This window comes from Gobius niger, assembly GCF_951799975.1.
Source record: "Gobius niger genome assembly, chromosome: 20".
Lineage (NCBI taxonomy): Eukaryota > Metazoa > Chordata > Actinopteri > Gobiiformes > Gobiidae > Gobius > Gobius niger.
Window position 1 is genome coordinate 13,377,082 of NC_136871.1, and position 17,930 is coordinate 13,395,011.

Genomic DNA, 17,930 nt, shown 5'->3' on the forward strand with positions numbered 1-17,930 from the left:
GCCTGTTAGTCGGCCGACTATGGAGGGAATGAAAAATAATAGTCCCTCGTGAAGTCTGTGGAATGCTTTACAATTAACTCTTTCCAAGTCCTTTTCTTATTTGCGTTCTTTTTGCAGGTGATTCGGATTGTTTTTAAACTTTTATAAGGAAAGCCTGGATATCTTATTGGTTAAAATCTCCAATGGCTTACTGTTGCTGTATGATGGCACAGTCCTGAGCTCAGATACACATGATGCCACAGTTAAAGCAGCACAATGCAATTACTATTCTAGTTTTCATGTTTTTGTAAGTGTGATTGTCGCACGCCCCGCTAATTGTGCCGAAAGCAACAACTGAAATGACGAAAGCACACTTGCCTGATGTCGCGAGTACCCTGGGTGTGTTTGAAGACTATAGTGCCATAAAACTGCGTTAAATGAGCAGCCATTAAAAGACAAGGTGTGAAATGATTTCCTGAACAGCTGCAAAACACCTTTACAAGGATGTGCACGGGGGAGGAAAAGGGGAGTTTGAATGTGTTTTGACGGATCCTAAAAATTACTTATCATCTTGGACTAAAAAGACCAAACCTGGCAGCTGACATGGCCTCCTGTAATGCAATACAGCTGTTGACTTTTTAATTAGAAATCTGTACCTCATCCTCCTTAATTCTGGGGGAGCTGCACAGGTGGTCATTTATTTACACCAAGTAGCAACATACTTTTTAACTTCAAACAGACTTGGAGGGCAGACATCTCTGCATAATATTTATAACACTATGCTCCCGAATGAATTCAACTGGTAGAAAAATACGAGTTTATATTCTTATCTGTTGTCTGTATGGAGTCAAAGAACTTAAAAGAACGAAAGCAGCTACGTGGAAACTCTTACAAAGTTGTATTTTCAAATATTTGGTATCTTGTAAAATATCCGTGCTACGGTCAATTTTTCGAGAGGTGTTTGGAGATTTAAGATGAGATGGGGTGGACTGTTTAGCTTTTGGCTTTTAAGTATTATCAATCAGTACTTTTTTGGCATTTCGTACACAAGGCAAGTCAATGCGCAAATGCAACTCGCAACTGTTTGAATGTGAATTTTATTTTGTGTTACTATGAGTGTGAACTTGGTCATGAAATCTGTTATATGAGGGTTTCAAATAAACAAACATTGTTGATCCAAGCCTCTGTAACCTCCTCCAAGTTTGTGGTAAGTTTAATAATGTGAACTATAAAGGCATCTTAATTCTCTAATTCAAAATCTTTGAGTCATGACTGATTGGCTCAGGGCAAGTGAAGGGCACAATCAGAACACTACGCAAATGTCAAGTCACTTTGTTTGACAAGCAACAACACTGCTTTGTATATGCAAAATCCGGCAAGACTCAGAGCAGAGAGTGCTGCCTTCACAGCTGACAAGCTTGAGTGGTGACACCTAATGGGTGACCCTAGACAGAGACAAGGCAACAGAGGAACACTTCACCCTTCATTGTGGACAGATGTTCTACTCTATAGTGTAGCACGTACCAGGGCCTTAGGGTCAAACGCAGTAGTGGATTCAGGCTCGGCTACGGACAAACAAGGTGTTTTCCTTCTGTATTGAAATTATAATCTGTCCTCATAAAAAGTCTAAAAAGTCAAAGCAAATTGAGCGACACACCACATGTGCACAAGCCTGGAAGTAATAGACATACTTGTTCTGCAGCACATCAGATTGTTTGGTGTGTTTTGGGTTTTACAATACCGTCATTAACCCCTTAACCCCCCCACCTGAACCAAGCACATTTTCTCCAGTTCAGCTTTACCCAAATCTAAAAGCTTCTTGAAAAAAAAAGTGACCCCCCCCGAAAAAAAGCTATGGAAATAGAGGCAAATACGTGACAAAAAAGAGACAACAATGTGACGTAAATGCAACAGTAAAGCCACAAAAGAGCAACAAAATGTAACCAAAAAAGCGATGGAAAAAGAACATCAAAAGTGACAACAAGGCAGGGAAACAGATCCATTTACACTTCTCGATTGGCTTTAGTTTTAGGTAAAGCCGAACTGGAAAAAATGCGCTCGGTTAAAGGAATATTTCCGGATTTTTGACATAGGGCCTCATTTCCTAGTTATCCAGAGATTTGTTGATTTCTATATTTTTTTCTTAAATTCATGCAGTTCTTGTGGCACTAGGCTAGTGCATTTCTATGGTATCAGCTGGCCTGCATTAAAAACAGTCTGACACACTCCACAGAGGCAAATCACTTATAACGCCAGACTAACCATATAAATGTCTGTGTCGATAGAATAATGTTGGGAATATTACTGCATTTTGAGGGACTATTTTCTAGCAGATCACTCGACCGCTGCATAGCTTACAACCACGAAGTTGATGCTGCTCAAATGTAGATGCAAAACAGTTATAATGATTCGATTAACACAGACGTTTATATCGTTAGTCTGGCGTTATAACTGATTTGCCTCAAGTGCACTGTGGAGTGTGTCAGACTGTTTTTAATGCAGGCTAGCTGATACCGTAGAAATGCACTAGCCTCGCGCCACTAAGCTCTTCAAAAATAAGAACTGCATGAATTTAACAAAAAAATATCTCAAGAAATCAACAACACTCTGGATAACTAGGAAATGAGGCCCTATGTCAAAAATCCTGAAATATCCCTTTAAAGGGGCTAGATGCAAGTTAGTCATTTTATGCTCACTACTGCCACCTCAGGTCTTATGTGTAACTGCACCTTTTATATAAAGCTCGTGCATGACGGCACTTCGGACCCGAATTAACACCTTTCTGAGTGACAGTGCAGGATTTTAGAGGTATTTGTGGTGAACAGGTCTGGGCTCATTCTACACATTAGGACATGGCTAGAACATGTAGGGGGAGGAAAATACTTCGTTTTAACATTTTAAACTCCGTATAGTCCCTTTAAGGCGGGTGGTAAGAGGTTAAACATAATTAATCATTACACTATTTGTTGTACCTCATCCAGTCACTCCATACAGGAGAATGACACACATACTAATGCTCTCCAAATAATTGAATATAAGTTGATCTCTCTGCCATTATGATTGAATGTGAGCAGACCCGGCTGACAATGGAGCCAACAGTTCGGTGTTCCCGGGACAATATGTTATGGTTAATGAACAACAAATATTTACAGTATCTTATTAGTGGCACACAATATCTACAGAACAAACGTAATACAGTCCTATTAGGTTACACAAACTAATGAGAAGCCATGCAGTCTCACCTGTTGGTCTCCCGCAGTGGCTCGGTGCCCTTTCGCCAGGAGATGACACCCCAGGGTGACATCTTGGGTTTGCACTCGATGAGCACATCACCTCCCACCTTCACCAGAGTCTGGCTCTTCAGCTGACTGAGGGAGAAGTCTGGGGCCACAGCTGACGGCAAAGATAAGAAATATATATATATATTTTCACATTTGCTTTGGTCCAGACAGAATTACACAGTGATGAATGGTTATGGATATTGTCTTTAGCTTTGCATTTGTGGCTTATATGGTTTGAATCTATGAGTAATTCAGTTTGCACTTTAAAGATATCCATATGTTCACACTTTTCCCTGAAACAGAAATGCCACGGTCGTTTTGCTGCTCTCTAAACAAGTGCCCTTTTCATATGCTCCTCCAGTCTCCTTTTTATTTTCTTGCATTCTTTATTTGGACTTGGACCTTCAATTCTGTCCAGAGATGTGAGGAAGGAAGAACTGGAATGTCAAGAAAAATGTTTTATTTGCCAGATTCACCTTTTTGTGCTACATTTAGAGATAAAAACCTTTTGTACATACTGGGGTGGTGAACACACACACACACACACACACACACGCACACACACAAAACACAACCAATATGTAAACATAAATAAAAACATCTTGTATCAAAGCAGGAAAGAAAACTCATGGCCAAACTGCAGGTCTAACTTGAGCTGACACTGACACTTTCTGTTTTTGATGTAACACTTCAGACATACCACTGAGTAAATATATTGATCGGCTTCAGTCCTGTACAGCTCCTCACAGTCAAACCGCAGAGTGACAACAGAAAGTAAGAACATAAATGTTGCTAAAAAATATTATGAGGTCACTTTTTCCTGTCAAGTCACTCAGTTATAAGCCAGAGGTGAAGCAAACTGTTTTCCTTTGAGCTTTTTGGTGAGTTTTCTGTTTATTCCTATTTGTATCTTAACCTTCTTCCATAAAGAGCAGTAGAACATCCCACTCACAGGAAGTGCTAACACAGAGAGGGCGGAGCTGAAAAAGGCAGGAATAAACACATTTTGAATGTTAAATTGGTCACATTCATATAGTGCCACTCGAAGTGCTTTACTTCAAGGAACCGCTCACTCATTCACACGCTCATTGGTACACCAGTGTACGCAGACACTGGAGGCAAGGTGGGTGAAGGTTGCGCTGCTTTACGACCACGACGCTAGGGGCCAACATTGCTGCAGTACCGCCATACAGGGGCAGCAGATCAAGCTAGTCTTCCATAAGCAAGCGTTGCACTTTAGACACGTTAAAAACAACTTTAAAGCCAGGCGTCTAATTTTCTTAAACTTTCTACAGCTAGATATTCCTCCTGTGATAAGGCTGGGTTAGGCTCAAATACAGGGACCAGACTGGTTTTCATAAGGAACATTTTAGAAATCTCGTATACTAATGAGGGCCGGACTTTGATTGATAGGTTACCATTAGAGGTAATGGCGCGGGCGTGGCTCCGACCAAACTACACGTCACACGAGGGCTGAGTCTACAGGGAAGATCCCGCTCTTATGCCCTTTTTAGGAACATGCTGGGTAGGAGGAGTCTGTAAATCTGCCATGATTCCCCCCTCGAATGTGGTTCTTATGGTAAGTGAGAAGACATAGTCTATTAATATTATGTCTATGGTGTGCACCTGCTGGATTTGAACCACCGACCCTCCAATCACAAGACGACCTGCTTTACTCTCTGCGCCACTGTCGCTCCAAAATCAACAACTAAATGTTGGCAACAAAAGACACTTTAAAACAATTTGTTCTTGGCCATAAATGTTATTACCTGTCAGTTCAGTGATTTAAGGATATTGTAAAAATGTCTCCCCTGTGTCAAAGAAACTGACGGCATTGTAATCAGGAATTTACATCTTTTGGATGCCAAAAAGCTAGTGCTTGCAGGAAAATGGCTTCCCCTTGACTTTCCTCTTTAGCTTTGACCACTGCGCTTTACATAGACCGAGTCCAATCAGAGTGAGTGAGAGGGCTGGAGCATGAATAGAGAATGAGAGAGGAGAGTGACAGGGCTGACGGGGCAGAAGGTCCAGGCAGCTCAGCGCGGCCGGTCCAGCATAAATCACTGTCAAACGCAGCATTTATCTTATAATTAATGTTTTTCAATTAAAGGCCAATAAGAGGGAGGCCGGAGGTCATTGTCACCATAGGGTAGCAGGAATAAACTTGAACATAAATATAGACAAATCGATGCTACAGAGCAGTGGTTCTCAACTTGTATTATGCCATGGGGAGCCAACAAGCCAACCCCCGCCTTTAATCCAGTTTAAGCTTTAACCAAATCCATAAGGTCACAGCCTATAGGCCAGAGTAACCCCTCATTTGAAAGCTAAGACCTACAAAACTCATCTGAATGGATCTTTTTCCTCGCATTGTCGTCACTTTTTAGATTTTTTTTTTGCTGTTTTGTGGCTTTTTTTTGTCACTTTTTCACCACGTTTTTGTTGCTCTTTTGTTGCATCATTTTTGTTGCTATTTTGACACTATTTTCAAAAAGCTTTTAGATTTGGGTAAAGCCAAACTGGTTGGTTCCTGACTGACACTACTGCTGTATAGACCACTCCACATCGAAAAAGGTTTCTTACAGCGTCACTAAAACATGCAAAGTATGATGAATATAGAATGTAGAGAGAAAAGTTATGCACCCTCTCTGTAAACAGGACACATAATAAACCTATGACTAAAAGTGGATGTTGTCTGTTGAATCCAGTATGCAGTACACACTTTGAAAATAAAAAGTGTGCAATCACTCAGTCCTTCCCATTTTAATCAGGAACTATTGATTTATGTGAAAGTTATTTACTTCTGAGGACACAACCTTTTCAACATTAGGACAACCACTCAGTCTTACCTATAACTCGGAGCTCAGCGTTCGAGTACACCTCTCCGTGCTTGTTCCCGGCCACACACTGGTACATCCCCGTGTCGGACAGGGTCAGTCGGCTGATGGACAGCGCTCCATTGACGACCTGTATGCGCTCCTATGGACACAGACACATGCCATTAATAGGCTTTATATTGCTCGGACTCATCTACATAAAACCAGGCAAGCGGGCGGAGCAGTGAGTCATGCCGTGGCACTGACAGACGTGGCCATAAATCTGGGTTTTCATCACTAATGGAGGAAAGGCTGGGGTGGATGGAGGCAGGCCTGCAGAAAATGACCCTAATCAATCTGCATGTTTATGAGAGGAATATAAAACCACGCTCTATTTCTGTCTGTGGCTGGAGCACACGGCTGTTTCCCCTTCAGCGGGAGGGCAAGGAATATTGTTAACAACCAAGGTAGAGTGTACTGTGAAAATTGCTTTTCTGACAGGTATGCCCTATACATACTAAGTGCCCTGGTTATCCTCCCTCCTGTTTGTGCTGTGGTTAGAAAGACACCAGAGACCAGTGCAGGGTGCAGTATATATACGTAGGAGTGTGAACAAAGCTACAGCATGTTTGTTTGGCAGAAATAGGGGCATTTCCTCCTTGTCTGAATTCCAACATTAGAAATGATGTTAAATATTTGATCGGAAATATCTTTACTTTTACTCAAGTAATGCAATGAACTGCTTTGAGATTCACTGACTGACTCTTCATGGTTGTTTTTCAAACCCAACCCACCGGGCCCTTCGAAAATGGGTCTTACTGCACATCTGCACATCCTGACAAGAACCAGGAAATACGACCATGTTAGTCCAGTGCTCTGGCATTGTGTCGCTCAGAGAATAGAATTTAAAACAGCTCTGCTTGTGCACAAGTCTTTTCATGGTTTAGCACCAAAGTATATCTCTGACATGCTAGAACCATCTCGGAACCTGAGAACTTCAGGAAGGCGTCTCCTGGTGGTTCCCAGAGTTGAGGCTAAAGTGAAAATCTGGAAGAGTCTTCATGAGGATGTGAGACAGGCCGCAACTCTGACAATGTTCAAATCCAGGCTGAAAACAGTTCTTTTTACCTGTGCATATGACAACTGATAGTATTTTATCTGCACACTTGCCTTTTACTGTAATTGATTAATTTTCATGTTGATGTTTTATGGATTGATTTGATCTGCTTTCTTGTAATTTCATGCAACTGTGAAGCGCTTTGAATTGCCTTGTGTATGAATTGTGCTCAACAAATAAACTTTCCTTGCCTTGCCTTACTAACACTTTCAAGGGCCTACAGTATATCAAGCTAAATCAACTTTTTTTTTAGGTTTTAAGCATGTTATAAACTTATTTCCTTATCAAAAACATGTGTGTTCCTCAGTGTCAGACGTGGCTGGATTTTACCTTCGGCAGCCCTGCTTTGAGAACTTTTGCTGGTACATTACTGGATTACTGAGAGTCTCAACTTCCGGGTTGAAAGAAAATTGTTATATTTCTTAATAAATGAATATTCCATTTAGCCTGTACTTGACTAAAATAGCGCAATAGAGACACTTTAATGAAACGAGGGAGTCTGTATTTTCTATTTCTTCTCAATCCCACCTGTCTATTGTTGTCATCCGTTCACATCTTGCCACCTGCTCACTCAGGTATCAAACAATGCTTTTGTCAACGTTTGGACTACGGCCCTTTTAATGTGTTAATGAATGCTGAGACCACAGTTCCACCCGCTGTCACCGAGCTTAAAGCATCAAGGTAAGGCCTTTTTCTGGATGACTGGGCCTGATGAGGTGAGTAAAACTATATCAGCGGACCATGTAATCCCCCGTATGCTTTCAACGGGTTTAAATTCACTTCAGTGTTAAGAGCTTAAGCGCTTTTCATACATCTGTGTCACCGCTGCGTGTGTCAACCCGTGCTCCTTTGCCCTTCATCTGCTGCGTCTTCCTCAGGCTCACGCATAATGTCATTAAAAACATTCCTGCAGGGGTGACCGCCAGCCTGAACTCCCGTCACAAGGGATAAAAGTGAACAGAGAAGAGATAGTCCTCGCTAAGAGATCACAAACTAATCCTATATTAGAGCACGTTGTGACTTTATTTCCATAACGCTGCAGTTGAGCAGGGGCGGATATCCCTGCTGGCAACAGAGCCAAATGGAGAAGCATATCAGTCTGCACTGTGGAAAGCGCTCCCGTTTATGGCCGCTATTAATTAAGCGTGACGGTCCTCTCAAATCAGCAGTTTTTCATCCCGCGACCTGGGGGTGCCATCTGTACGCCTTATGCTGAGGAGGAATGATTGGCAATGTCGTTTAGAAGCAACACTGTTTTGGTTTGATTAGTGTAAAAGCCCGTGAAAGAATGGACTTTGTGATCGAATGTGATTGAGGCTCCAGAGAGCTGAAGCTGTTGATGAAGATGTGAAAACGAGAACTGAGTACATGTTCTCACGCTACGGAAGAAAGAACTAAGCTTTAAACAAGTAAAAGAAGGAATTTCATTACCTCGTTCTAAAACTTGCAGAAAGAATGCTATAATCACACAGCAGCCAAACTTGGATCTTTGTAGTTACCTGGCAAAAAACTGATTGCTTTTACAACTGTCAAATCCTATTTGCACTGGCTGTTACAGGATATTTTTGGCTCCTAAAATAATATACATAACATTGTTTGTGATGGACTTTTAGTAGAGCATTCACTACTGATCAGTGTTGGGGGTAACGTATTACAAAAGGAACGAGTTAAAAATATATATTACTTTTTTCAGCAATTAAGGAACATAACATATTACTTAAACAAAATACGGGAATACATTACTCATTACATTTCAAGTAACTTCAGTGCATTTAAATATATGAACAAAACAATTCAAATAAATTGCAGCATAACAAATCAAGTTGGACACTAGTGTATAAGATTTGCGTCTGTATCTAATGTCCTCAAAACAAAACACAAGAGAATGGGGAAAGCAAAGGAAAAGGTCCTCACTGACTGTGCCAAAAGTAACTTAAAAGAAACTCAAAGTAGTGTAACTCAGCTACATTTTTGAAACAGTAATATGCAATTCAAGTATATGTAGCCCAAGGCTACAATCCGGTATGGCGTGCTTTATTTGTACATTAACATGCACCCGACCAAATAAAATGATGAATAAATAAATATTATATTTTTAGCTGTTATCGCTAATATAGAATATAGTACAATTTTTAAGTAACTTGCCCAACACTGCTGCTGATTGGCTAAAATGCAGTGAGCTTGATCCAATCACAGCAAAGGCTTAAAATGCAGCTAAACAACAAACAGCTAAAATCGTGAAATTATATTACATATGTGAAGGTATGTTGTATTTTGTTTTTTTGCTTCAACATATGCTAACTCATGTATTATGTGTGACAGGGCGGTGTGTAGCTCAGCAGTTTTAGCGATGTAAAACAAGGTGACTGTGACAACACCGCCGGGTGGTCAGCCCGGAAAATGACCATAAACAAAAGTCCCACCGAAAGAAACTGGACGACACAAGTTACAAGCAACCAACCGCATGTACATAGAATTCCATCATTTTATATGTTTTGTCAGTGTGTAGCAACATAACTTGTACAGTTTGACATTAGTGCCTATTGTCAGCAAATGTTAAAGGAATAGGCCACCGTTTTCATACTGAGATATGCTCTTACCTCACTTTAGACATGTTAATATATCCCCGTCTGGTCTTTGTCCGTGCGCTCTGCCAGGCAAACGGAGCACATACGCAGCCTCTCCCACATGTCACATAGCTCCAAAAAAGCTCACGATAGAAGCTACCAAGCTCTTCCACGTGTTCCCTATTTAAATAAAGTTACGTGAAGTGTTGTCATGCGAAGTATATTTACACAGAAATGTAGCATGTTGATTTTATAAGCAAATAAAAAGGGGGACTATATTGTGAGGCGTAATGATACGAGGAGTAAAACGTCCGCGCAGTAACTCCTAAAGGTTATTGACGGAAGTGAGCGGGGGAAGTCTTTAGGAGTTACTGCGCGGACGTTTTGCTCCTCGTATCATTACGCCTCACAATATAGTCCCCCTTTTTATTTGCTTATAATATATTCTATATATTATAAGCAAATATAATATATAATATATTATATATAATATATATTCCTTTAAACCCAATCACTCACGGAAACACAGCCACGAGATTGCCAATTTCAATTTTTTTGTAATCTAAACTTAAACCTTGGAAGTTGAACAGAACAAGTGTTTGTCCACAAAATGCTGTTTTATCCAAAATGTATTAAACAATACTTGCATCCAAAACTTTATGCAACCTTCACTTTCACACTACTAATGTGTTGTACAGTATTTAAAGAGAGTCGAAAGGTCTCAATTGATTTAGTGTAATAAATAACACTCAAATAACGCGCTCTCTTCCCTCTGCTCTGTACATCACTGACCTTTAGCTCTTCCACTCATTAAGCCTGTGTGGTTAATGGTGGCATTTCAAACAATGCAACACCTTTGCTGATTAATCCATCCACCCATGCATTCTGAGCACAACTATCTATTATTGGTTGTGTGTGGAGGAAATGAGTTGTGCAAAAATCAAGCCCATCACTGTAACCTTTAATCATGCGCCGGCACAAACTCAGACAGCTCACTTATTGTTGGTCAGACACTTGTCATCTCAGGTCATTATAAGGGAGGAAAGTTTGTCTAAAACTTCATGCGATTCAACCTGGAATGTTAAGTGACTCTTTTTCTCCTTGATCGTAGATCCTAGTTTCTCGTGTTCCTTTATCCTGATGTAGAAGTCGCTTGGTATTGCTACTGTATATCAACCACAGCAGCTTTCCTCTGCTCTTTGTCCACCACCACAATGTCCGGTTGGTTTGCCATTACCATTCTGTCCGTCTGTATCTGGAAGTCCCACAGGATCTTGGCTCGGTCATTCTCGACCACCTTTGGAGGTGTTTCCCACTTTGACCATGGGGTTTCCAGCACATACTCTGCACAGATGTTCCTGTACACTATACCAGCCACTTGGTAATGGCGCTCCATGTAGGCTTTCCCTGCCAGCATCTTACACCTTGCAGTTATGTGCTGGATTGTCTCATTGGCCTCTTTGCACAGTCTACACCTGGGGTCTTGTCCGGTGTGATGGATCTGGGCCTCTATGGCTCTGGTGCTCAAGGCCTGCTCCTGTGCAGCCATGATGAGTGCCTCTGTGCTGTCCTTTAGTCCGGCTCTGTCTAGCCATTGGTAGGATTTCTGAATATCCGCCACTTCAGTTATGTTTCGGTGGTACATGCCGTGTAGGGGCTTGTCCTCCCATGACGGGACCTCCAGCACCTCATCTTCTGTTCCCCATTGTCTGAGACATTCACTGAGCACGTCATCTGTTGGAGCCTTGTCCTTGATGCACTTATGGATCTTTGATGTTTCATCCTGGATAGTGGCTCTCACACTCACTAGTCCTCAGTCTCCTTCCTTACGGCTAGCGTACAGTCTCAGAGTGCTGGATTTGGGGTGGAACCCTCCGTGCATGGTTAGGAGCTTTCGCGTCTAAACATCTGTGGTCTGTATCTCATCCTTTGGTCATATATATATATATATATATATATATATATATATATATATACTTTCCGCAACTATGGAGGGAAGAGTCAACCAAAAGACACAAAACACACAGATTTTACATTTAATTTGACCATTCTTCTTCTTTTGTATCTCTACGGTTCAGTAATAGGATCTAGCAAATGATGTCAAATGATGTGAATTTGAAAATAGAAAAAGTCTCCAAATGTCTTTTTTGAAGATTGTCAAAATCAATGGCATTCCACAAGAACCCCCTCCAGCTATTTCGATTGGAGAGATTAATCCAATAATTACAACATTACAACTGCCTGTGCAAAACACCAGATGTGATTGTTGTCCTATAAACAGATACTGTTTGACTTCCTAAGGGTCCTGATTAAAATGTTCTTCACGGTGCAACAGACTGTGGATTACTCTTCCTCGAAAAACAGGGCAATTCTTTGTTTTAAAGAGAAAGGAATTATACAATGTGACACCAACGTTTAGATCCAACGACATGTCCAACTTTCAAACACTGATCAATTCCCTTTAGTGATTCTGAGACCTTTTTGCATAATGACATAAATTATCAGCCTCAAGCTGTGCCTGAGAGTCCAATCAGTTTTCTACCACCTCGCTAATGCACTCAGTGTGATGAAATGTAACACATACTAGATCATATTTCAGTAGCTTATTACAGTTAAAGTTCAGAATGGAAGTCAGCTGGTTGGAGCAGCAGCCGCCCGTGTCTCAAGGTGCTCTCACTAATGGGAATTCTGAAGACGTTTTGCACCTCTGCATAAGATTAATATCACCACTCAAAGAGAGATTTTATGCAAGATTAGCAAGCTGTTTGAGATCACAGTATGTTCCTCCAACATAAAACATCAGCAATGTGTAGACACTGTCTATTTACTGCAACAAATGATTGTGTTTTTACAGTACAGTGTGGGATGAACTGCACGTTCTGTCAGGTTAAAGCACAGTGACGTTTTCGAAATGTATTTTTCAACTCAACATGAGGGCAAAAAACAAGTCCTTCCTTCCTATATTACTGGAGAGGTTACGCTAAAGGTCAAGGGCTTTATTTAGTATAGTACACTGAAAATATGTCCAATGTGTTGAATCTAGATTTAATCCTAAACCCTTGCACCAGCTGCAGGGTCAACCAAACTTATTTGCTATACCAGGAAATCAGAGCACTCAAAGAGACCCCGGACGGGCACTCTATCATTGTATACCAAGGAGTATTACCAGCTTTATCATTTACCAGCAAAAACAGAGATATGAAACAAACAACACATGATTAATAAACTGACTTGTTTTGTAACTTTTGTCTTTTTTGGAGACACAAACTTCATGCTTCCTGTCAGGAAGTGCTAATGTGGGCTCACCTCGGTAAACTCAAGGTTTTCTCCATTCTTCATCCAGCGGTAGGACGGCTTAGGTTTCCCCGTGGCTTTACACTCCCACACCAGAGAGTCGTCAATGAGCTTTTGCACATCCTGAGGCTTCTCCGTCAAATGAGGAGGAGCTGAAATAAACACAGATAACACACGAGGTATAAACTACATGGTCACTGCATGTTATGAGCTGTTTGAGAAGTAATGCTTCATCAGATAAATACAGTGCTATACGCATGAAGAGGTCCATATTTATAGTAACATTTGTCTAATTAGCACATTAGTAAATTGACATGGTAAAGTATGCTTCTTCTCTTGTTTTAACAAAGACAAAAGTCTTCTGTCCTGAGATAAACATTTAAACCTATAAAATGCACAATATTATACAATTTATATATCATTGTTTGTTGCTATTCATACAGACCATAAAGGTCATAAAGCCCTGTGCTGGGAGGCGGAAAATGGAAGCAAGCATTGAAAATAATTCAAATGGGCCTAACCTAAATAGCCGCTTCTAAAAATCTACGTAAATAACAACACTCAACACTTTATTTACAACCCTCATGTTCAATGCAACGTGTAGTATAGACTTAATAAAGTTTTCAATGTGGATTATTGTGAAACAAAAACACACCAAAATAACAAACTCTAAGTATACATAGATTTTTAAAAGCGGCTGTTTAGGTTTGGCCCATTTGAATTATTTTCAATGCTTGCTTCCATTTTCCGCCTCCCAGCACTGAGCTTTATGACCTATCCGTTGTGATATATGTCATTTTCATCCTGGTTATTGCCTGTCAAGCAGTCATCTTATTAACAGCAGTATGGAGGCCCACACAGCACTCTGAAAACGTACAGATGATGACTCTAATGGTAAATGGAAGAAAGTGACTTGATAGAATATTTATTCATAAGGTTCTCTTAAGGTTATGTCTACTGTAGGGTAACAAACTGTTATGAATGATTTTCTTTAAAACAGTAATGGTGCCAAGTCATGAATGTATTGTACATCAGTGCTTTGAGGTACAAACCATATTCAATCCGGTTGTTAGGTAATACCTGTTTAACATTCCTTCAGCGCTAACGCAAAGTGATAAAATGCATCGCACATTACGCTGCTTTGATTATGCCGGCATAAATCGCACCCATTCAATACAATCTGAGTAAATTATGGTATAATTGACCCGAAGGAGAACTGATTTATGCTGTATGTCGCGGTTAACTCAAGGATGGTTAACGATTATGTGCAGGAGCTGGAGGGGTGGGTCTCTGCAGGTCAGGGAACGACCACAAGGCCAGTGGCAGGCAGGAGTAATGGCGGAGCACGCTTTTTCTATTCAACGTGCACTACACCTACCGCCACTCTCAAGGACCCGCTCCCGTGAAGGCTTCTCCATGACAGGACAAACTCTACTCTAATTACCTCCTGCTGTACTGGATTTCACCTTTGATTTAAGTGGAGGGAAAACCGATAAGTGCAAAAGGGTGTACATACATGTCCTAGGGCATAGTGAGTGCGAACACGTGTGGCCTTAAGCTAGTACAGAGCTTAATATATTCTATTATATATCGAAGTAGGGGCATTTGACACTTTTTTCCCCCAACAATTCCATGCTTTGTTGCTTATAATTGCATAGATCACTGCTTTCCAATATCAAATCAGTATTTAGCCTACAGTCTTTGGTATTTGTTACATATTTTCTTTTAAGACATCACGCCTTCCTCTTGAACATCATTCCTAATTTATGTACCGCATTTTCCAGACTATATGTCGCACTTTTTTTCATAGTTTGGCCGGGGGTGTGTCTTATAATCCGGAGCGACTAAAGTGTACATTTTTTTCTTCTTTTTTTCATTCGAATATATAATTTCACATGCCACTAGAGGGAACTGCAGGCTAATCGAGCAGCAAAAAAGAAAGTTTGAAGTGAGCGAGAAACTTGTGAGGGACTGGCGAAAAGCGAAGATTACTCTTATGCGGTAACAGTAACCTCCGCCAGTCCATTTTCTCCATAGGGAGAAAAAAAAAAAGCTAATCACGGCTAAAAGCTAGATGGCCACAGCTAGAGGAACGAGTTCGCAAATGAGAGCTCCAAAAACGTACTGCCGGGAGAGGCTTGTTAACGGTGCACATACGCCTCCGTGCCCAGGTCGTTGCCAAGGCGATTGTTCAGAAGTGACACCGAGAATGAAGATTTCCATGGATTTAGTGATTTGAAGTGAGATCGAGAGTTTGGTACGTTGTTTATGCTATAGTTATCTGAACTGTTTATGTGACGTTAATATACCACACACCTATTTAGGTTTATGCTTCGTGTAGCTAGCCATCAATGTGTTACGTTAGCATACCATACGTAAACCATATTGATTGTTTGATTACCGCAAAGCATCAAAATATTGAACTTTGACACTGTTTTCTTTCTGTCACAACTGTTCTGCAAATCCATGTTGTATTATTTCTTCCTTCTGTATTTGACATATGGACGCAACAATTAAAATCTTCTCGGAAAATAACTGAACTTATTCCATTGGATGCTTTTAAGTCCTGATTGAGATCACTTGAGACAACCTCTTTAAATTGTAACTGTTTTGTCTATGTATTTTCATTTTGAGATTCGTAATTTAAATTGAAACTGTATCTTTTGCTGCTTCTTGGCCAGGACTCCCTTGAAAAAGAGGTTTTTAATCTCAATGGGACTTTCCTGGTTAAATAAACCACCTCTGAAATAAATGACACAATTGTTATTACTGCAGCATTCCTTGAACAGTCACACATAAAGAATGGTATTCTTAAGGACGCTTTGGCGACATCAGTCCCCCACCACCCACCCCCCCACCCCCTGCCCAGCATGAGTCTAATGGCCCACCCACTGCACCTTCCTGGCCCTTTGTGCTGCGCTCTTCTTCTCGCTGTCAGGGGGGCTCACTCTCTCCCGCGCCCACAGCGAGCCTATCGACTCCCAGTCAACGTTGCTAAATGAAAGCAGGCAGCTCATCTCGCCGCCATAGAGCCATGCAAGTATACAATCAAGCCGTGCATTCCCTGAAACGAGCACGGACCGAGATGGGAATTTTCTTCACGATGAGATATAATGCAGAGGGAGCACGGGGCGCAAACTGACCAGCAACAGACAATTTGTTCTGCATTGCTCACTAGGTTGAAAAAGCCCCTTGTTTAACATGCGTCAGTAGCAGTTGCCAATAGAACCCTGCTGCGGTTCATGCACTGTGAACATGAACTTAATGTGTTAATCTCACTTCAAACCCTTAAACATAAAGGACCAATAAACAGCTGAAGTTTTCTGATCACATAAAGACAAATCAGGAGGTTGACTTCTTAGCAGAGGGATGGCGGATTGTGCTCGCTTGACCAGTGAAATTTTATTGTATTGTTGTAAACAAGCTAGCCTTATTATATGTATATGTATAATATGTATATATTTCAGCCCAGAATGTAAAGCACATCCAATATACAGTAAATAAATAGAGATGCACCGATCCAGCTTTTTTGCTACCTATGCCAATACTGGGGTTTGAGCATCTGCCGATGTCCGATATTTACCGATACCAATCTCCATTTTAAGTTCAATAAAGTCATGTTTTATTGTCATATTACATGTTATATTATATACAGTATGTACAGTACATATATGTTACATCAATTATCAATTATATCTATTGGTCAACTCTTGGATAAACATTTAACAAGGTTCACTGGACTTTTATACAGTAAATATCCTTGTACAGTAAATATCCTATGACAGGCTTTCAGTTACATTAATATAAACAACTCACATAAAGTGATCTGATCATTACAAATCTGTTCGATCAGTTTTTTCTTGAACCAAAATACAAACACTTGGCTTCAGCAGTGACCGATTTTATTTTATTATTTAGATATTTCTATCATAGTTTCATTCTGACCCAGCCTTCAATCAATCAATCAAATTTTATTTGTATAGCGCCCAACAACAACCAGAAGGTGCCCAGAGCGCTTTCCAGGATAAAAACAAGAATCATAGTAACAACAATAAATACAAAAACACATAAAAACAGCAGTCGAGTCGGTGGCTATGTATCGAAGGCTTTCCTGAAAAAATGTGTCTTCAACTGTGATTTAAAAACACTCAGCTCTGTGATGTTTCGAAGCTGGACCGGAAGTGCGTTCCACAGCTTTGGGCCTTGTGCGGCAAATGACCGGCCTCCAAACTTTTTGTATTTGAACTTGGGAGTGACCAGGGAGGTGTGTTCAGAGGAGCGCAGAGTTCTGGCTGGTTCGTAGACCGTTACTAATTCGGCAAGGTAGGCCGGGGCCAGACCATTGATGGCCTTGAAAACAAACAGCCTTGATTAGTTTTCGTTAGCATTAGCATTCTGATGCTAACCACTGCACTTTTCGTGGTGATCAAAAATACATTTTGCAGCAATTGAATTCTCCAGGTTCTTGCTTTAAAACGATATACAGCATGCCCATATTCACTTAGATTTAGTCGGTGAAAGTGGTGTTTTTAAGGCATTGAGAGCCAAAACTGTTATACCAGCCATCGTCTTTTTTTCCAATATCGGCTCATTATCAGTGATACAATAACACTGGATTGATGTAGCTTGTAGTCAGGACAGCAGTACGCATGCATGCTGCCTCAAATGGTAACAATGTGTAAAGTGTTCCATGCAGCCTTATAGGAATATAGGCTAAGCAAAGTTGTTTTATTCTAGAAAAGTTGGGGAAGGTCTTAAATGTCACCCTTTACAGCCTCAGTCAGGTGACATATGGCAAAGCTGTGAATCCTTCAGTAGTGACCATTGTGGGAGCCTCGAGTACAACCTTCATGTCTCCTGTCCAGTTCAAAGGCCG

At 40.8% G+C, this 17,930-nt stretch overlaps 1 protein-coding gene across 1 annotated transcript in view; it reads right to left on the minus strand.

Annotated features, from left to right (window-relative positions):
- cntn4 (contactin 4) overlaps nucleotides 1–17,930 on the minus strand; it is a 149,090-nt gene that overhangs the window by 45,730 nt on the left and 85,430 nt on the right. Inside the window, exons 9-11 of the mRNA XM_079578548.1 lie at nucleotides 13,067–13,206; nucleotides 6,110–6,239; nucleotides 3,222–3,372 (exon numbers count right to left, since the gene is read on the minus strand). Of these exons, the coding sequence (XP_079434674.1) occupies nucleotides 3,222–3,372; nucleotides 6,110–6,239; nucleotides 13,067–13,206 (421 nt within the window). The remainder of the gene's footprint in view (nucleotides 1–3,221; nucleotides 3,373–6,109; nucleotides 6,240–13,066; nucleotides 13,207–17,930) is intronic.